Raw genomic sequence first — 21,992 nt, 5'->3', positions numbered from 1 at the left:
CACCTGATTCTACATAGTTGATTCCATTTAAGTATATGTGAATGTGTGTGTGTGTGTGTGTGTTGGGCATGGGACAGAGAGTGGGGGTGGGGAGAGGTTGGGACATAAGAGAGAAAGGAAGAGCAGGAACATATTCACATCTGTGGATGGTAGATGGATGTTCCCTTTGGCCTCTGTGACACTCAAGGCTCTGTCCCCATTGTTTCCAGACTGTGCTTCCTTTTTATGGGCATTTGGCCCAACAACTTACAGTCAGTGTTCCTGTATCTGCACGCTATCTCTCTGTATGTGTGCAGGGCTTCCAGAGGCCAACGACTGTATCTGGCCTTAAACACTTCTGAAAAGAATCTCAAGTACAAGGGATTAGAATGGAAGCAGAGTGTGGGAGACTGATCTGCTATAGACACCTGGTTAAGGAACTCTTAGGCTATCTTTGTAGGGAACTTAAAGCTACCCTACTCTCTAAATGGATCATGGGCTCTTTCCCATTTATTATTGAGTTCATTGTCAAGGCAGGATTTGAAAAGTAGCCATTTACCCACACATGCCCCATCATACTAGGACCTCTCTGTAGTCCCCTGAGCAAGGATAATGTATGATTAAACAGCAGTAATAAGGGGGCATGGGCACATGGTCAAATGTCAGAATGCAGACATTATTTTATTCTTTGATAAGACACCAAGATGTTATTAAGGACTTGACCCAGCTCATAAGTTGGCATACCATCCTATCCTGGAAGAAGCCATCAAAACCACTAAACCTGGAGGAAGAGAGGCAATATGCTCAGCTTATTGCAGGCAGTGAGACACAGATTGTGCTGAGTTTGTTTAAAATGGGTAAGGTTGTGTGGAGTCACCCATGCCAAAGGTTCAGGTTTCCCATGGCTCTCCGGATACAGAGCATCCCTATATACCACAGAAAAACATCTAATCCTGAATAATACTGGTAGCCCTATAACATGATTGAGGATTGAGAAAACATCACCCACTCTTACTCTACAATGTCTAGCCTCAGTGGAACCACTTTCTAGCCTCAATAGAACCTGAATCTTTCCTTTGTTGTTACCATTGTCACATCAAGTAGCCCATGGGAAACCAGCCCCTTTCCCTCTGTGGTTTCAGGCATGGCTTTGCAATAGGAATCCACAAGAGAGGTAAAGCAATGTTCATGCATACACCACAAGGGAGCCACATTTTCATGGTGGGCCTGGAGAAGCCCTAGAGGGTCCTCCTTACAGCTACTATTCTAGTTCTTTCTGTGATTAATAGCCAGTTTTAAGAACAGGTCTTAATGACTTGGAGCCTTGAGCAGGATACACTTGGTCACAGAGCCCTTTAGTAGCAGCCTGAGGGACTGCCCTGATAACCTCCTGCTGTGCATAATTTACCTTCACTCTGAGTGTAGCAGGAGCCCTAATGGCCCAGAGGTCCTGCAGGCCCTCCATTGTGTGGAGGAAACATAACTGGAGCCTGGTGTCAGAGGACAGAATTTCACAGCATTGATGATGATTTCCTAGCTAACCTATGTGTGTTTATGTTTCTGCTTTTGTTTTCTTTACTTCTGGCCTTGTGTATTCCTGGTCTAGAGTTCCTTGATGTGAAGGCAGATGTTGACACTTTGGTTCATTCGCAAACATCACAAGGTTCTGAAAAGCATTTAAAATGAGTTTCAAACTAAGTTACTGTTTAAAGAGAAAAAGAAAAAGAAAAAAGGATTCAGCAGGACTTATTCTTAGCCTAACAATACTTTTGGCTTCTCTTCTCTTCTCGTCTCTTCTCGTCTCTTCTCGTCGTCTCTTCTCGTCGTCTCTTCTCGTCGTCTCTTCTCGTCGTCTCTTCTTGTCTCTGTCTCTGTCCCTGTCCCTGTCCCTGTCCCTGTCCCTGTCTCTCTCTATGTAGTTCTAGCTGTCCTGGAGTATACTCTGTAGATTAGACTGGCCTCAAATGCATATATATCTGCCTGTCTTTGCCTCTTGAGTGCTGGGATTAAAGGCATCCAATACCACCACCACCACCACCACCACCATCACAACCACACAGCTACCACTACCACTACCTCCCAGATCTCATAAAGTTTAAATAAAATCCATCTGGTCCATGAGCCCACTGAGCAGTTCCATTTTGATAACAATCTAAAGAGGAGCCTGATCTCAGAGCCACATGGCTCACTCTCCAAAAATGTCCCCCTTCCTGTCATTGTATAGCTGTATTCCTAAAATATTAACCACAAGGTTCATTCTACGTCTGTAATCTCTCTTAACTGCTTCTTGCTCAGAAAAAGAAACAAACAACAAACAACAAACCAACCATGATAATACTGAACAGAGTAGAGCATCCTTTACAACCTCCAGCCCAGTCTTCCCTCTTTGCAGCAGTTTTCAGACTGGCTGAGTAAGCTGTGGTCCTAATGTTGCTCTAAATAAATTTTCTTTTAAAAAACTTTTAATTGAAGGGACGCTTCTGATGGCCATTCTTGGTGTATGTTAACACTACCTGCATTTTTTTATGTATGGTGGAATGAATTTGATAATAAATTAAATTGTTACTCATCATTTTTTTTAGCTTCTTTGCATTTATTCTATGTTTCTTTACCTAGATAGACATTTTTTTAAAATTTTATTTTAATTAGGTATTTTCTTCAATTACATTTCCAATGCTAAAACCAATAGTACCCCATACCCTCACCCCCTCCCACTCCCCTACCTCCTCTCCACTCCCACTTCTTGACCCTGGCGTTCCCCTGAAGAAGAACAAAGACCAAGTATGGGCAGTTTGCCCCTCCTTAGAATTGGGAACAAAACACCCATGGAAGGAGTTACAGAGACAAAGTTTGGAGCTGAGACTAAGGATGGACCATCTAGAGGCTGCCATACCCGGGGTTCCATCCCATAATCAACTTCCAAACGCTGACACCATTGCATACACTAGCAAGATTTTGCTGAAAGGACCCAGATAGAGCTGTCTCTTGTGAGACTATGCCGGGGCCTAGCAAACACATAAGTGGATGCTCACAGTCAGCCATTGGATGGATCACAGGGCCCCCAATGGAGGAGCTAGAGAAAGTACCCAAGGAGCTGAAGGGATCTGCAACCCTATAGGTGGAACAACAATATGAACTACCAAGAACCCCCAGAGCTCGTGTCTCTAGCTGCATATGTATCAAAAGATGGCCTAGTCGGCCATCAGTGGAAAGAGAGGCCCATTGGTCTTGCAAACTTTATATGCCTCAGTTACTCATCTTTCTAAAGGGAGATCTGATTGCCTTTATAGGTGATGAAGTTGTTGATAGGGTACAAGAAATAAAGCAAACAGCCACCTTTCCACTTTTACTCTGGGATCCTTCGCCTCCCTGGAAATTAGCAACCAGGAAGTTTGCCTGCACTCCTATTGTTTGTCCCATTTCCTTCCAGGTTCTCTGTATAGCCTTTCATCTCTTTACTGGTTAACTCTGGAGAGTTGTATGAATTTGTGTTCAGAGTTTCATCCTTACAACATGCAATTACCCTTGCTATCAGTGCCAAGTTCACCCTTATGGCTTCCTAGTTCTATGTATATTGCTTTTGTCCAGGAAGTTCTTCAAGTGGAAGAGATGCTATGTCCAAGAAGGGCTACATCAGTGATCTCTGACATGCAGGTAGGATGGTGACATTTACCTAGGATCCTGCAGGAGAATCAAGGACGAGGTCCCTTCTGCATATAAAAGGTTTGTGGCCACCATGTTCTCTTATCCTACTAGACAAGTGATGACATTTTTTGTCCAAATATTAGGCCTCTCATCTGACCTCCATTTAGCACAAAGCTGAACAAAGTTATCCCATTCTGTGAGAGAGAAAGATGACAAACACAGCCAGTATTTGGATGAACATCTCCTTTATTGCTATTATATGTGACAAAACAATCTCTTCATGACCAGCAGGATTTGCCAAGATGTTGCTGGCACACGATGAACCCTATGGGCTCCTCAGGAAGAGAGGTACTACTCTTGGGGTCTTCTTTCATCTGAGCCGAAAAGTTGTTCGAGGTTCCAGATGTAGCATTGCTAAGTAGTAACTCCTTATGTTTTCGCCTGTATTTAGCTCTATTATTTTTAAACCAAGACTGAAATCAGACCAAGATAGATGTTGATTAATCATACTGATCAGGTAATACTATGATCAGAAGTCTCATCACACAACTTCATATGGAACATTCCTCCCTTTACAGCAGAACAGAGGTTATAAGTGCTCACAAACGTTTTAGGGCTTCAAGTATTACCCAGGGTGCAGGATTGACTCACAGCATCAGAGATTACACTTTCCATCCTATCACCACCAAAACCCATCAGACAAATTTACTTAGCACACACAGCACCACTTCTGCAGAAGCCTTCAGAAAACAAGCAGTTTGCCAAACTCTGGACATGATCAGGATCATTCCACAGACAGACTTTCAAAGCAGTCAGACATTGCCTTCTTCATAATGGAAGGTGATTTGGGGCAATATCTCAGAATGGACACATGGTAGTAAGCTGGGAAATTTAAAGTAAGAGCTGCATTTGTCTGCCATCTTACTAAAACCTTACAACAGAGAACCAGTTCTTATCCCACATCATTTTCACCTTAAATAATTTTCTTCATAGAATAGGCAATCATCCCCTGCTTCCTGTTCATTCCCCCACTCTGTTAGCTATGTGCTTATTTTTAGAATTTAGTAATTTCTTTTACAATTATCTATTTTATGTATATGAGTACACAATCATTGTCTTCAGACACACCAGAAGAGGGCATCAGATCTAATTATAGATGGTTGTGAGCTACCATGGGCCTGCTAGGATTTGAACTCAGGACCTTTGTAAGAGCACTCAGTGTTCTTAACCATTGAACCACTTCTCCATCCCTAGTATTTATCAATTTGATACAACTGAGATGTCTGCTAATGCTTCTTCCCTCATTCTCAAATATTTTTCATGGTCATCCTGATTTGCAACATAACTGCAGAGAGAAATATTCTGTAGAGTATGCCCAGTTAGGGGAAAAGGACAGCATTCCACTCACAATACCCTAACCCAACATTTGTCTTGCCTTCAACGTGTGCAGGGACAAGGATGGAGCAGATACAGAGGGTAATGACCAACCAATGAATGGCCCAAGTTGAGTCCCATCCGTTGACTCAATCCCTGACACTATAAATGATACTTCTATGCATGTAGACAGGAACCTAGCATCCCTACCCTCTGAGAGGCTCCACCCAGTAGCCAATGGGGGAGATGCAGAGACCCACATTCCAACATTTGCTGGAGCTAAGAGAGTCTTATGAAAGTGTTGGGAGAAGGATTAAAGGATCTGAAGAAGACAGTGACTCCAAAGGAAGACCAACTGGATCAACTAACCTGGACCCTAGAAGGCCACAGACACTGAACCACTAACCAAAAAGTAAGCATGGCCTGAACATGCCCTCCAGAACACATGCTGCAGATGTGCCGCTTGGACTTCATGTGAATTCCCCAACATCTGGAGTGGGGTGCCTATCCCCAAAGCTGTTGCCTGTCTGTGTTATCCATTCAGCTAACTGAGCTGCCTAGTCTGGCTTCAATGGGAAACAATGCACCTTGTCTTGCAGCAACTTGATGTGCTGGGGAGAGGGGGGTCATTCTCAGGCGTGGCTCTCCCTTTCTAGAGGAGGAGGGGAGGGTCTCAATTAGAAGGTAATGGATGTTAAGTGAATAACTAATTAAAGGAAATAAATACTCTGCAGAGGATCCTTTTGTCACACATATGTCAAACTCATGCAGGTGTGTATGACATGCAAACATCCATAGCTATACCTATGTATGCTAGACCTGGATATTCATTAACCTTGTTTCCTTCCCACAGAGAATACCTAGTTCCTTCATATTGTTTTCCTTTAGGGAAACATGTTCCATTGCTGCTAGAAGTGGGGAAGACACACTATCTGGTGTTTACTTTTTAAAAACCATGTCTACTTCCAAGAACAAATTAGTGTGACTCTTGATAGACACTTGAGCTCCAACTGTAAGGCAAGACCATGCCGGGCCTGATGTAGGTCCTAAGATGGAGTAGCATGCTGAACTTGTACCAACCTTCACCTTGCATTCATCCACATCAATAAGTTTTGCAAGTGCTTTTCTGTGGAGAGAAAAAGAACACAGGTTAGCCATCACCACTGCGGAGGGAAGAACAGTGTACCTGTAAAATTTCTCCATATGTTTATTTTGCTATTCCTGCTAGGCATGATGAGAATTCATGCCCTCATCTTATACATGGGGAAAATAAAACAGAGTGGTCGAGTGACTTCCAGAAAATCACACAGCAATTTGAAGATGAAATACAGCAGACCTGTAAGAAACCCTGGCTCAAAAGAAAAAATAATGTGGGCTGTCAGAGGGGTTGGAGGATACCAGGAAGACATGGTCCACTAAATCAACTAAGCCAGGCCCATATGGGCTCACAGAGACTGAAACCACAAGCACAGGGCCTGCAAGGGTCTACAGCAGATCCTCTGTGTATATGTTATGGCTATTAGCTTGGTTACTTTTCTGGGACTCCTGAGAGTGGAAGTAGGTATACCCCTGACTCCTTTGTCTGCTCCTGGGATTCCTTTCCTCCTATTGCCTTGCCATGCCCTGCCCNAATACGAGGGCTTTTGCCTTGTTTTACTGTATCATGCTTTCTCCTGTTTGACTGGTGTCTCTTGGAGGCCTGCTCCTTTCTAAGAGGAGATGGAGTCTGAATGGATCTGGGGCAGGTAGGGGGAGCTAAGAGGGTTGGAGGGAGGGCAAACTGTGGTCAGGATGAATGCTCGAGAGAAGAATCTATTTTCAATACAAATAAAAAAGAATGTGGTCCGCATCTAAAGAGTGACACCTCAAGTTGTCGTCAATCTCTGCACCCTTTAGGCATGCACATGAATGAACTCANACCAACCATATCCATCCATGCACAGGAGCATGCCTATTAACACTGAAAAATGGCATTTCANGTCCAATAGTGTTTTCAGTTTTGCAAGTTCACTGTGCCTTAGAAATGCCGTCCAAGTTTCCATCATTTTCTTGAGAGCAATTATATTGATTTCAGCTTCACTAACATACAGTTTGCCTAAGTTATTTTCTGGATTCCCTACTATTCTATCCCAGGAAACCTTAAGAACTGCAAAAGTCACAGCCAAGCACAGAGGACATTGGATATCCAGATGGACTCACGCAGGGTGATCTGTTGCCCCAAAAGCCCAATGCCTACCATCTGCCTGTAGGGCTGATGGAATTTAGATACTCAGCATTGCTTCTGGTTTTCTAATTGGGTCCTGATAACAAACAGATCTTCAGGCTAGTGTTTTATGTACTTTTACCCCATGAGCCATTTCTTCAAGCTCCCACTTCCTTTTTGATACAATATATCTGACACTGTTTCCATATTCATTGTGATGGTGCCCAGGCTTCTGGCCTCCCTCACTTCTTATGGGTGGTACTTTGTTTTTCTTTAACCAGGGAACAGAGTTACTGATTGCTCAAAATAAGAAACATAGAATTGATAGAGTCTTGGTATATAGCACAAAAGACTTAAAACTTGTAGTTAAAGAGTTGAAAGCAGATGGGACACAGACCAAACTCACTCAGCTATCCCTTTATGTGTGGTGAGAAAAGTAAGTGGATTAGATAGATGTACAATGCCTTTGAGACATTCAGCCTCGAGAAAGCACCTATTCTACCCGATGTAGGAACGAACACACACACAAGCACCGAAGACACTAGTAAGATCAACAGGGTAGTCTGCAAGGGGGAAGCTCTGCAGACTTTCCTGCCTCTGGCAGCGCCTCAGGACAAAGACAAAATAAGCAGTAAGGCCAGAGTGTGTGTGGGGGGCTGGACAAAAGTTTATTAAGCACAAGGTTTTGTTTTAGCATCATAAGATACTCTGAAAAAACTTTCTCCAAACGTTTGGAAACCACTGCATGCTCTGTACTTTAGACGTGGCTTAGTCAGGGGATTTTGTGGTTATTTTGTTTGTTTTTCTTCTAAGACCTCCATAAAGTGAAAGAAAAGCATCCCTGTGGGATAAAGTGACAGAAACCCATCACCTCGGGCATTGTGGAAGATTGTTTCTTTGTCCAAAGTGCATGAAGAGTTCAACTTTTAGCCTCAGCGCCCTAGTTCCTCACCCACATCATAAATTCAGCTGAAGATCTCGTAGTTTCGGAGCCAAGAAGGGAAGCAGGCTAAGTGAAGCACCAAATGAATCTGACCTGCTAAGGAGGCTGCAACAGGACTTCAAATTCCTAAGTTCGAGCACTGGTTGGGGCTGGACGGTAAGCAAATCCACCTTTGCTAGTGCACGGACTGGGTCTGTCAGTTATAATGCAAAGTAGACTCGGGATTTAACTTAGGGAAAGAGACTTAGCCTACTATTTCTAGGGCTTTTGAGTTCAACACTCAGGATGCGTTTCTGTTTGTCTGGTTTTGTTTGTTTGTTTGTTTAAATGAAGAAGTAGGCACCAGGTCAGAGTAAAGGAGCCCAGAGTCGCGGGAAACATTAGATTCTGAAAAACAGCATGTACTTACCTTTGGTGTGCATCAGGATACTGGGTCTCTTGGAAAGCCTTCTCTAGTTCACACATTTGGGCATTGGTGAACTTCTTGTTTTTTATTTGCCTGTTGTTGGAGCGACGAGAAACTGCTCCAGCTGCTTTCGTGGGCTCTTTGGGACGGGCTTGTGTTTCCTTTCTTGTTTTAGAGCTGTAAGGTTGCTTGTATTTAAAGGTCGGGTGGTCGTCCTGGCCCAGCTCATGCAGGTCTCTTACACCTCTTCCAAAGTGACAATGGGCTGCCCTGGCCTCAGCCCTCTGCTGAGATTCAGTCACTATTACTTCCTCATAGAAGCTTACCCCGTAATAGTCGAGGTCGAAGTAGAAGTATTTGCTCTCCATTGCTAGAGCTTTGCAGATGGAGCCTACTCTGGAGCACCTCCCAGTTCACGGGCTAAAATCCTGCGCATGTCCCACACTATTCACCTAACTAGCTCCTGGGTGTGGCTAAACTTAGGCACGGAAGTGGGGGGGTTGGGTCTGTGTGGGCGTGAAGAGTCGAATCCATCCCACGGAGGCATATAGTTGCCATTAGGAAGCCTGACAAAAGGAGTGCTTCAAACGAGATGCTGACTTTAGGATATATTCGAGAAAGGAGACCTGAGTTGGACCTGAATTCAGGCGTCTCCCTGCATCCCAAGAGAGGCCACTGAGGAAGACTAACAATGGATACTTAAGGTTATTTGGAGGCAGAGAATAGGGTAGGGATAATAATTCAAAAAGAACACTGTGTTAAACTTGGGGAACATCTCATGGCCCCACCTTCCAGTTTCACTGCCCAGTGTTCTCCATGCTGGAATTAAGTTGACTTTATGGGTTAGGGGCTTCTGCTCCCTATGTCTTTTAAAGACACTGAAAGCACAGTGAGCTTGGTCCATCGAGGCACAGGAGCAGAATTGAAAGCATTTTCCTTAGTAAGATCCAGTGACAAAGAAACCCCAATGATCACTGTGAGAATGTCTCCCCTGTCTAGAATGTCACAGACAAAAGTGCCAAGGTAGAGTGAGGGTCTGCCCTCTTTGTGTTTCAGGGAAGGTTAAAACTTCAAATCGAGAGAGCATTAGAATAACTCTCTAGAACAGAACACTTTACACAAACGTTAAAAAAGTACATACACAGGGGCTGGAGAGATGGCTCAGCAGTTAAGAGCACTGGCTGCTCTTTCAGAGGTCCTGAGTTCAATTCCCAGCAACCACATGGTGGCTCCCAACCATCTGTAATGGAATCTGCTGCCCTCTTCTGGCATGTCTGAAGACAGCAACAGTGTGCTCACATAAAAAAAAATCTTTAAAAAAAAAAAAAAAAAAAAAAAAAAAAAGAAAGAAAGAAAGAAAGAAAGAAAGAAAGAAAGAAAGAAAGAAATATGTACACTAGGAAGTTTTTTAATCAGAGAATTTCAGAGTTATCACTTGGGTCTTCAGTGGTGGAGAACTTCTTGCCTAGGGTTGAATGTGGGGCAAAGTAAAAGTATATCGACAGGAGAGTTTCTTTTTTTTAAGCGTGTGTGCTGGAATCCAAAACAGGCCAATGAGAAAGCTTGGCCAAGATGGACCCTGTCTTTCATCTCTGATTAGAATTTGAGCAGATTGGTTAATCACTACAAAGGTAAAAGGGGTAGAGGGTTCAGGAAATAGGGGCCCATATCAGGGTAACTAACTTTGATAGGAAAAACAAACCCTGGTTTTCACACTAGGAAGGGTTTCATTATTAAGAGATTCTAAAATATCAAATGCGATCATTTTTGTTTCATCATAGGAGGTTCTTGCAACCAAAGATTACAGACTTGCAGAACTGGAGTCTGAGCAGGATACTAGCAAAGACTATTTCTGCAAAAAAGAAAAAAAAAGTGTCTCATTTTAGAGCTAGGTAGGTAGCTCTGTGGGTAAAGTGCGTGTTACCAGTGCCTGATGACCTGACAGATCTCAGAAACTATGCCAAAGCTAGAAGGATTGGGTCTGAAATACTGCTCAGTGAGTAAAGAGGCCTGCACCAAGCCCAGTGACTTGAGTCCAATCTCCTGGGCCCAATGCTGGAAGGAGAGAAGCGACTCTCAGCAAGTTGTCCTCTGACTGTCACACACACACACACACACACACACACACACACACACACACACACCATGGTATATGTGTACATGCATGCTATCTAATAGGTTTTTTTCCTCTGGAGAGATGCAACACACACACACACACACACACACTCACATAAATAAATAAATAAATAAATAAATAAATAAATAAATAAATAAATTTAGGAATATTGGAAGAGCAGGTTCTCCTCTAGGGCCTGTGACCTCTTCAGATATGGCTAATGTAGTACAGGCACAAATTTCCTCCTATTGAATGGATCTCATGTCCAATTAGAAACTTGTGGTTACTCCCAAGATAGGAATGCCACTATTGTACTGTTGGCTTATCTTTCTGTGGTGGACATTGGTGTGGTTTGTAGGATTTATAACTGAATATGACTACTGAGTCCTGTTCTCCTTTGGCAGCTTGTGTAGCATCGTTTGACGTCATGAAAGCTATTCCTCAGGGAAGGGGCTTTCAGATCAGGTTAGTTCCAGCCTGATTCCTGCTCTGTGCTTGAGCTGTATAGTGTCTGCAGCAATTTCTGGGAGACACCAAGGGCAACAGCAGTATCCTATAATTGCCTAGAGAGTTTCTTTGACCCAATCTGGTTAATATCTCAAAAGGAGATTTCCCTTGCTTGGTAATAAGGTCATAATAACCATCCTGATGTATTGCAAAGTGACACCAAATCATGCCTAATGGTGATTAATATTGTCCCACACTGTATTTGCTATATAGCTTTTTTTTTTTTCCAAGATAGGGTTTCTCTGTGTAGCCCTGGCTGTCCTGGAACTCACTCTGTAGACTCAGAAATCTGCCTGCTTCTGCCTCCCAAGTGCTGGGACTAAAGGCATGTGCCACCAATGCCCAGCTTGTGTAGGGAACTACATGAGCAACTTCTGTTTTAAAAAATAATAAACTGCTAAAAAGAATTATAGAAAGCATTACTACAAAAAAATAGGGTTCCTGAAGGCTCAATGTTAGGTGCCGTGACTATCACACCAATTTGGAAGTCCTGACCCAACTACCAGAGACGAGTCAGGAATCCCCTTCCAACCAAAGCTCTCAGAATTTTAATGGGGTCAACCAAAAGAGTCACACCTACATTGACAGAACCTAGAGGATCTTCATGCCTTGCTGTCTGGCCCACACTGAACAGAAATACTGTCAGAGATTAAAATTGGGCCTATCTAAGCAAAAAGAACTTCCTGATTTGTTTTGTACGTACTCAGATTATACATTCTAAATATTTCCCTCAGTAGATCCTGACAGGTGAGTGCACTCCAGTACTGCCTGGTACTTTTGATTCACCACATTCACTTGGTGCTGAGTGTCTTCGGGTATAGGAGAAGATGGCAGAAGAGGCTCACAGACCACATAGTCAGGTCTTCTTAGCCTTACTCCAGCTAGTCACAGAGGACAGGTCACCAGGTGGATGACCTCAAAACAAGCTACAGTGCATCTATGTTTTCAGACATAACCAAAGCCCTGTCTCTGTACGAGAAACATAAGAAGCTAATTTAAAATACAGACATTTCCTTTTGTCATTGTGCGTCCTAAGCACAATGTTCCCCACAGTACCCTGCTGATTTCTCTGCCCTTTTTTGTGGGGATGAATATGGCAGTGTCTATGTTTTCAGCTGACTCAATATTTCTGAGGTGTGTGTGTGTGTGTGTGTGTGTGTGTAACAGTTTTCTGTATGTAGTATCCACTCGTGTTGCTGGCATGCCATTGGGTTGTACCACTGTGGTATGTTGAATGACATGAGTGGGTACTACATACAGTGGCTGGGTATACTATGTACTTTGTTGGGCATAAGGGGTCTGCTGTGGGTAGATACTTCTCACTGGGTACATGGCTATCTGGTAGGGGCTGTGGGAGAAGAAGTTTAGTGCCATAGCCCCTCTGATAGGGGAACACACACATTGTAAGGTGTGCTAGGAGTGTAGGCTGGATTCCTTTGGCATTTGCATAGGGAACCCCAAAAGAACCAGGGTTATAAACAGAATTCATGATTTCAAGAACACGACCTGACCTGATGCACATGCCTGTCAGCCATCAGTGCTGAGTTGATTCTCATTTTAAAAAATCATTACATACATTTTGACCTGGAATTAGGATAGGATTGGAACATATTTCTGAATGGAGGGGTGAGAAGTTTGCATGCTTAATCCTTTCCTTAGTCTCACATTGTGGAGGAGCAAGGAACACTTCTCTTTATAGCCACTGGCAAATTGTCTATGTTCCCATAAGTAACCTGTCAGCCTTACAAATACAAGTACCCTAATGAAATTCACTGAGTCACCCGGTGAGATACATTAACGTGGGTGGAGGGGGACTCATTGGGAAGAGGAATAGATTAGTGAGAAAAGAACAAGAGGAGGTAATGGGCGATGAGTGTGATCAAAATACACTTTTCTGTGTGAAACTGTAATAATGAAATCCATTATATAATTACTATATGCTAATTAAAAGTAAAAAAAACTTAGAACTTCTCAGCATACAACATATTTGTGTATGAAAATGTAAGAAATGCTTTTAAAAAGAAGTCTTAATTGAAACAAAAAATAATTGAGAGCTATGGTGTTTGAAGAACTATGAAATATTGGTATGCTTAATTGGTATGCTTAAATAATTTGGTATGCTTAAATAATTGTGTAGACATTTAAATTGTATGAATTATTTATAGACTTTAAAATGCTATTTGTGCCTCATATTAAAGTATATTTAAACAACAATCTAAAAATATTTTTGAGGGTTCTGGAGAGATGGCTCAGAGGTTAAGAGCCTGTATGCTCTTCCAGAGGTCCTGATAATGAGATCTGGCGCCCTCTTCTGGCCTGAAAGCATACATGCAGGCAGATCTCTGTATACATAATAAATCTTAGAAAAAATATTTTTGAAAGTTTATAAATATACTGCTGTCTTTTTAGAATACAAATTAATTTAAAGCCACACGTATGCTCAGCATTGGCAATTGTGGTGGCGGGTGTGGTGGCGCACACCTTTGATCCCAGCACTTGAGAGACAGAGGCAGGCGAATTTCTGCGTTCAAGGCCAGCCTGGTCTACAGAGTGAGTTCCAGGACAGCCAGGGCTACACAGAGAAACCCTGTCTCGAAAAAACATAAATAAATAAATAAATAAATAAATAAATAAATAAATAAATAAATAAATAAATAAATAAAATTAAAATATTGATTAACTATTTAAAGGAGTAAAGACTGAATCTGGAGAAATGGGTCAACATTGTTCTTTTTACAGAGAACCTGGGTTTGGTTCCCAGCACCCACATGTCAGCACAAAACTATTCATAATTCCAGTTCTATGGGAATCTGATGAACTCTTCTGTCTTCTGTGGACATTTCATACATAGGCACTGCATACGTGTATGTTGCACATACATGTAGAGAAAATACTTATACACATCTTTTAAAAAAGAAAAGAAAAGGAAAGGAAAAGAAAAGGAGAAAGTACCAACGATGTTCTAATTCCCACCGTGGAAAACACCCATGTCTGACTTGGTTCAGGTTTCATTTACCAAGCAGCTTTCCAGAGGCTTTCTCATTCCCTTCTGCATTGGATGGGTGTCAGAAGAGGCCCAGGGTCCACGCCCAAGAGCTCCAAGACCTACACGCTTGCAGGCCCATGGTGAGCCTATTTTTGTCTGATATTCCTGGCCCTAGTCTTGGGACTGTGACGTTCTTTTTCAGTCCTTGGGTCACTTCAGCCAAATCTCTCTGAAGCCAAACAGCAACTGCTCCTTGGGCCTATGATCTGAACTGTGGCCCTAAGCACCCCTTTCCTCAACTATTAGGGTCGCTTCTTACGTTCCTATGTGATTGGAAAGCAGGAAACCTCTCTCACAAGCACAAGACCACTGGCAACGGTGTTAAAGAGCACGCAACCTTATAGAATCCATGACCTGGAACTACTGACAGTGCTCATTGCCCTCCCCGCCTATTAGTGCCCTTTCATGCGTTCCTTCACTCCATCGCGGCCGCAGCCCTTCTTCACCCTGCTCTTTATAGTCTCAGCTTCCCCTCTCCCTTCATGAAGTGCCCTGCTCCTCCTGCTCTCCCTTACACCCCTGCCTGAAGTAGGCAAAGCTAGCACCTCAGACTTACTGGCATCCCCCCCCCATCTCCACTGCATGGTGTGCTTTTACCCTCCACCCCCGGGCTGTCCTGAGCTCACAGAGGGGAGGAGCCCGACATCTAGTCTCTCCTGTGAGCTCTGAACTATGTGTCTGCCTGGTCCAGACTTTGAACTTGTGACTTTGTGTCTGCCTGGTCCGGGTTTAGCAAAGCTCTTGCTCAGTCAGTTGAGCTGTCCTGCGTAGCCGAGCACTCTCAGTGTTTGCTTTGGGCTGTTCTTATTCATGCATACACCCAACAGAAGTCTGAGACCCTGGCCAGAGTTAGGCAAAGTCTTCTTATCTTTATCCAGCCAGGATTCTCCCTTACTTCGGTGAGGATCCTGTGAGTAGTTTGTCATCTACAGTCCCCTACCTTACTCCTTGGCTATGAATTCCTACTTTTCCAGTTTACACTACAGTGAATCTCAATCCCAGAATTCACTGCAAGGCCCTACTGCAGCTGTCTCTACATTCACATCTCATCCCCACCTTAATTCACACATCTGGTAGCCCCAACAGATTTCAGACAATGGAGAGGCTAGGCAGCTTTTGTTTTGAATCTTGACTGAACTTTGACCTTGTGCTCACCACCTCTCCTTGTATCTATTTTGAGAGCTCACCTGGAGTCCAGCCTTCCTGTCCATATTTCAGAAACAGGCAGTAAATTTTCCTTTTATACTTATGTTGCTGTAACCGAGACAGAGTCAACTGCATACCTGTACATTTTCACGACTACTTTCACTTCTGACCTGTTGGCCTCATATCCATTGATGAATAATCCTAAATTGTGGGTCCTCGCAGCTTCTCTGAAAGTCTGTAAGGACAGATTCGACTCCTGATGATTAATTCTACTCTTCACATGTCTTTGGAAAGTCTCTAAGCTCAAACACTTTTGTTTCTGATTCTGTATTGTGTGGGCATTATTCCCAGGTGTATTGAACTGGAGATGTTTCCCTTGGTGTTGATGAGAAGGGTCTTTCGGTCCGTGTAATGGAGTTTCTCCTATCATCCAGCTGTTAGTGAATCCAGAAGACCCTGGCCTGAAGTGGCTTCAGGTCAAAGATAGCAGTGTAGAAGGTCAAAGATAGCAGTGTAGAACTGTTCCTGATTCTTTAAGGAGGGTATTCTGGGTAGCAGGTTGTGCACCGCTGAGCACAGTAGCTTCTTATTTTTCCCTGTGGTTGACACACCTAGTCTTAAACCAATCTTACAAACAGACAAAGAGTTTACTTAGTGTATTAAATAGGATTCTAACGACAGAACAGATTATTTAACAAGATTTGAGGAAACTTTTATAGAGGTGGTTTTTATTGGCAGTGGGGTTTGAATACAGGGTGTTGCAAAGGCTTCAGAAGTGTCCTGCTACTGAACTTAACTAGTAAGATTTAAGAACCCATTTTTTTTCTGGGCTTGGAGCGATGGCCCTTCCAGAGGACCATGGTTCAGATCCCAGGACCCATATGGCAGCTCACAACCATTTCTAATTAGTTCCAGGTGATCCAAAGCCCTATTGTGGCCTCCCCAGGTACCAGGCACATATGTGCTATACAAACACGTATACAGGCAAAACACCCATATTTGTAAAATGAAAACTTTCAGTAACCTATTTTCTAAATGCAGTAACCTATTTTCTTATGTAGCAGAAAGCTGATTGGGCTCCTCTGGAGTGATGGTGGTCTAGTTGACACACTGGTTTCCATCACCCATGGGCAAAAAAGAAATCCTGGGAGAAATCCCTTACAGGCAACACTATATCTTCTCCTTTATTAAACCTACTGTGACCACCTCGAATCTGAGACAGTGAAGGAAGGCCTGGTTCACTGTTCTCATTCAGGCTCGACTGTGAATCTGGCTTTCAGCCTTGGGATGTAGGCTCATCGGCATGTTCTGTTGAGCTTTAATTGTACCTACTTTCCAGCCAAGTAATACCAAATAGAGAAACTAGAAACCTGAAGGTTCCTGATTTGTTATATCCCTCCCTCAGTTTACCTACTGTGGTCTTAGTAAAGTTCTGGGGGCAGACAGACTTATGGGCCACACATACAGGAAAATACTATACTCATCTACTGACAAACCTTTCAGACATTACTATCTCCTGCAAGCTTTCCACAGACCTCTACCTACTCTATTGTGTAGACACTGATAAGAACATTATTATGAAGCTAGTATTGGGATGAGAGGTCTAACATTAGTCTGACCCATTTACCTGCCTTGTGGCATTAGTTATTTGTATATACTTTCAGTATTGCAGCCCCAAGTCTCCTCAATATGTGCACTATTGCTGGGGCTTTTCAGGCTATATACAAAAGAAATAGACAGACTCCAAATACGCATGTGAGATGATTTAAAAGAAGCATCCAGCAGAAAGAAAGTAGTTCTTCAGAATTTGCAGTTTGGGAATTGGCTAAGGACAATGTCATGTCATGCAAACCTCATTAAGGTGGACTCTAAAAGGATGGATCAGATTGTCTTGTGATATTTGTGGCCTTTTCATATGTCAGTGGTATATAGGGGCTGGACTTTTTCATACCTCGATATGTAAAAAAATGGAGTGTCACATAAGTCACACCTATTCTAGTCAGGGGACAGTGCGGTGTGGAAGTCTTCAGCCATGATCTACCTGTGGTGCTTTTTCTTTTCACATTTGTTTGTTTGTTTGTTCCTGCACAGCAACATCACACTTTCTATCTCTGTGAATTTGACAACCGTACAGATGCCATAAACATGTAAATATATTCTGTTGTTGCTCCCATGTCTAGATTAGGTTTTTTTTTTTTTTTTTTTTTTTTTTTTGCAAAGGAGTTTCAAGATAGAAACATGTTATAGCATGAATCAGTGTCATTCTTTTTGGAGGGTGTTTCTGGACATTGAAACTAGTGGTTCAGTACTCCTTGATCAGAAAGAGGGATTCAATCCTTTTATAATATATATTCCATTACCTAATCATTCAACCTTCAAAGGATGTTATTGTGCTTCTCTTACATATTGTGAGCAATATAGGTGTGACTGTGTGTGCACACACATGTGCTCAAGTGTCTTCTTTCAGTTAATTATGCTTAACAGAATTTTATATAAGGTTAGGATTGTGTAGCTTTATTTTTGTTTAGCTTGAGCCTTAAAATTAACAATCTTTAAACTGAAGTTCTTTTAGTATCAAAATAAAGCTTTTAATCATACATAAGGTCCTTAGGCAGACTGGTAATTTTACTGATCATGAAAATAATCAAAATAGCCATTCCCTGGGCGAAAGGGAAAACATCCAAAAAGCTAAAGCTTAAAAGGAGAAGAAGCTAGACAGATATTACTGGGAACACGAATAAACCTTAGGAGCTTATACATTTTGATTATGAAATATTCCTTATTGATCAAACATATGCTGTTATTTATCTGTATGCTCTAGCAACTTGGTTTTGCAAAATTAGCAAGGACATAAGTAGTTAGACATGTATCTTAAATTATCCTTTGTTAATTTAAATGTATTTGTATACTTAAAAACCTTTATTTATCATATACATTATAATTTAAATCAGTATGTTGTACCAAATATAATTTTGAATTTTTATCACCATATAAAATTCATATCAATCTAAACTATTTGAGACTTGTTTTCTTAGTCTAAAAGTAGATACAATAATGAACATAGTCCAGTATCACTAAGAAGGTTTTGCAATTGTTGCTTTATATCATGTGGTCATTTTAAGATGGTGAAGTCACATGGAAGGTTGCAAGCCATGTGGCCATTTACATAGTGGTGAGGTTACCAGCCAAGATGAAGGAAAGTCATATGGTTGGTGTTTAAAACATCTGTGTTTTTAACAGATATATAGTTCTTTAAATGTGAGTTGGAGCCAAGTAATATGTATGCATATATAAATCCAAGTTACAAGGGGCAGGGTGGGACAGGGCGGGGGCAGGGTGGGATGTGTGTGTGTGAGAGATCCCCATCATCCTTGGCAGCCCCAGGAGTCAGCATTTTCTCATACAAGGGAATCATAGATAAGCCCCCAGGGACAGTGGCCAAGCTGCCACTACCAGAGGGAGTACAGGCCAGTGGGCACTGGTGCCTTTGGCTGTCAGGGCCTCTGGGGTCTTTTTCCCGGTCCAGGGTGGGTGTGGAATTGGGGGGTAGGGGTGGCAGTGATAGGAAGGGATAAGGGGTATGGGGTGAGGGATGGGGGAGGTGGTGATGGTAGTGATAGAGTGGAATCCTTTGCCTCCTTCTCAGAGCCTTAGGGCTAGAGGCTTTCCAGTGTAGGGTAAATCCTTGTTGGCTTCACTTTGTGAGAGGAACATTTTACCTCTTGGTAGGGTTCTGACATCTCCTTTATCTATAGGAAGGTCTGGTTCAGGCGTGGCTCAGAACTTGTTATTGAATTCTTGCCCAATTTCTGGCCCTCAAGCTTGCTCAGGAAGACCTTAGGTGACCTCAGGGCAGAGCCTCGGAGGCAGCCATGTACAGAGGCAACAACCGGGTGAAAAATGGGGTGAAAGCTCATCCTCAAACTCTTTCTTTTGGCCCTGGCAGATTCTCCAATCTCAAGTGTGTCCATCCCAGACACGCCCCACCAGGATGCAGGGGCAGAGGTCTATAAACTTATTATAAAAGGTATTAAGCTGCTTAGTAGAAACTTTTATCTGCCTGCTCTCCAGGACTCCCCTCAAATATTGAGCTGACTGCTCTATCTGTGAGAGGGAGTATTGACCATTTTCAGAGAGTTCTACTCACCCAGCAGGTTGTAGGGGTCTTCTCTAGGGTCCCTTTTCATGGAACCAGATGTGGGAACCAGGATGGGGGAAGGTGAGGGACATGGAGTCACAAATCCTCAAAACAGTACTCCAGAAACCAGCATCGCATACAGAGCTACTACTATATTGCATAGCAGCAAGCATTTTTATACAGCCTTTGGATCAATGGGGAATCGACACTAGCTTTGGGGTAGCCAGCTATCCTATTGTCATTATGGGAAGATGCCAGACTGCAAGCATTCGAGGGGACTTTCATAAAGACAGGGGAAGTAGCACTGCCCCGTTCTGGGCCCAATGTGAGTATCACTAGCTTTCTAGGATCCTCTAACTTGTGTTACACAGTATGTCAGAAGAAGGTACTTGAATACTGTTAGAGCAGTATGGACACTTCCCTCACCATACTTCAGGTCTCACTCACTAAAAAAAAAAAACAAAACAAAACTGCTTTTACTCCACAAAGTTTGAAAATCTGAACAAAATGGACATTTTTGTATATAAATACCACTTACCAAGGTTAAATCAAGATCAGGTAAATTATTTAAACAGCCCAATAACTTCTAAAGAAATAGAAGCAGTCATTAAAAGTTTCCCAACTAAGAAAAGTCCAGGGCCAGATGGTTCTAGTGCATAATTCCAGACTGCCAAAGAAGAGCTAATACTAATATCTACTCCACAAAATAGAAACAGAAGGAGCACTGCCAAATTCATTCTATGAGGCCACAGCCACCATGATACCTAAACTACACAAAGACTCAACAAAGAAAGAGAACTTCAGGCCAATTTCTCATATGAATATTGATGCAGAAGTACTCAATGAAATACTCACAAATTGAATCCAGAAACACATTAAAAACATCATCCACCAATGATCAAGTAGGCTTCATCCCAGGGATGCAGGAGTGGCTCAATATATGAAAACATATCAATGTAATCCACCATAAAAGCAAACTGAAAGAAAAAAAATCACATGGTTATCTCATTAAATGCCAAAAAAATTCCCTTTGATAAAATCCAACATGACTTCATGTTAAATGTCTTGGAGAGATCAGAAATACAAAGATACATACCTAAATACAATAAAGGCAATATACAGCAAGCTGATTGCCAACATCAAATTAAATGGAGAGAAACTTAAAGCAATTCCACTAAAACAAGGACAAGTCTGCCCACTCTTTCCATATGTATTCAACGTAGTACTTAAAGCACTGCTCTAGAAATCAATTTGACAGTTTCTTCAAAAAAAAAACAACTGAGAATAGTTCTACCTCAAGCTATACCACTCCTGGGCATATACCCAAGAGATGCTCCACCACCTCTCATGAGTGCTTACTAAACTATGTTCATAGCAGCCCTATTTATAATAGCCAGAAGCTGAAAAGAACCCAGATGTCCCTCAACAGAGGAATGGATACAGAAATTGTGGTACATTTACACAATGCAATACTACTCAGCTATTAAAAACAAAAGACATCATGATTTTTTTTTTCAGGCAAATGGATGGAACTAGAAAATAATCATCCTGAGTGAGGTAACGTGCCAAGTCCTGCACGGCTGCTGTGGAAGGGATTGCGTGACACAGTTCCTACCCCTGGAGCAGAGGCAGCATGTGTGGGCCTCCACGAGTGTTGACAGTTGCTACTATGTCAAGTCATAAAGCTTGTTTGTATAATCATTTTCATGTTCCTCCTTTGGGTAATGCTCTCTCTGTTAAAGTAAGGCGAATGACTCCATGATAATTAGAAAAAGCATGAGTTCGGGGGGGGAAGAATGTGTTCCTCAGCAAAATGGTAAATGCTGTGATCTTCAGGACAACCCTTAGGACTGTGGGAAAGAACTTTGAAAACATGAGTTCAAGAATGCATAATTTCTTAACTATGCAAAAGTAATGATGCAATATGAATTGTATGAGGGGCTTCATGCACCTGAAAGAACAGAGGCAGCTGCACTAATGAGTCAGTAAAGGAAAAAGTTAAAAACCAAGGCTCATGGTTCAAGAGAAACACCCTATACAAAACTCAAATCCAAGTGGATCAAAGACCTCAACATAAAACGAGATACACTAAATCTGATAGAGGAGAAAGAAGGGAACTGCCTTGAATATGTTGGTACAGGAGACAAATGCCTGAACAGAACATCAATAGCTCAAGCCCTAAGATCAACAATTGATAAATGGGACTTCGTGAAACTGAACAGCTTTTGCAAGGCTAAGGACACCATCAATAGGACAAAATGGCAGCCCACAGAATGGGAAAAGACTTTTACCAACTCTAGATCCAAAAGAGGACTAATATCCAAAATAGATAATGAACTCAAGAAATTAGATACCAATGAACCAAATAACCCAATTAAAATGGGTTACAGAGCTAAACAGAATTCCCAACAGGAGAATCTCTAATAGCTGAGAAGTACTTAAAGAAACATTCAACATCCATAGTCATCAGGGAAATGCAAATCAAAACA

At 42.2% G+C, this 21,992-nt stretch overlaps 1 protein-coding gene across 1 annotated transcript; it reads right to left on the bottom strand.

Moving 5' to 3' along the window:
* Positions 1-3,852: 3,852 nt before the first annotated feature.
* Positions 3,853-9,040, bottom strand: LOC110287263 (rhox homeobox family member 1-like). Its single transcript, XM_021153919.1, has 3 exons — positions 8,554-9,040; positions 6,079-6,124; positions 3,853-4,097 (listed from the first exon to the last, which is right to left on the bottom strand). The coding sequence occupies exons 1-3, from the start codon at positions 8,916-8,918 to the stop codon at positions 3,903-3,905; spliced, it is 606 nt and encodes a 201-aa protein (XP_021009578.1). The 5' UTR covers positions 8,919-9,040; the 3' UTR covers positions 3,853-3,902.
* Between the last annotated feature and the right edge of the window lie 12,952 nt (positions 9,041-21,992).

Source organism: Mus caroli, chromosome X, assembly GCF_900094665.2.
Source record: "Mus caroli chromosome X, CAROLI_EIJ_v1.1, whole genome shotgun sequence".
In the NCBI taxonomy this organism is placed as follows: domain Eukaryota; kingdom Metazoa; phylum Chordata; class Mammalia; order Rodentia; family Muridae; genus Mus; species Mus caroli.
Note: the sequence above shows the minus strand (reverse complement) of the source record. Positions and strands in the feature narration are given on the sequence as shown.

Coding starts and splice junctions, on each gene's coding strand:
- LOC110287263 (XM_021153919.1), bottom strand. CDS start 8,918: ATGGAGAGCAAATACTTCTACTTCGACCTCGACTATTACGGGGTAAGC. Junction 6,125..8,553: donor TATCCTGATGCACACCAAAG/GTAAGTACATGC, acceptor TTCTCTCCACAG/AAAAGCACTTGCAAAACTTA. Junction 4,098..6,078: donor TGGATGAATGCAAGGTGAAG/GTTGGTACAAGT, acceptor GTCTGATTTCAG/TCTTGGTTTAAAAATAATAG.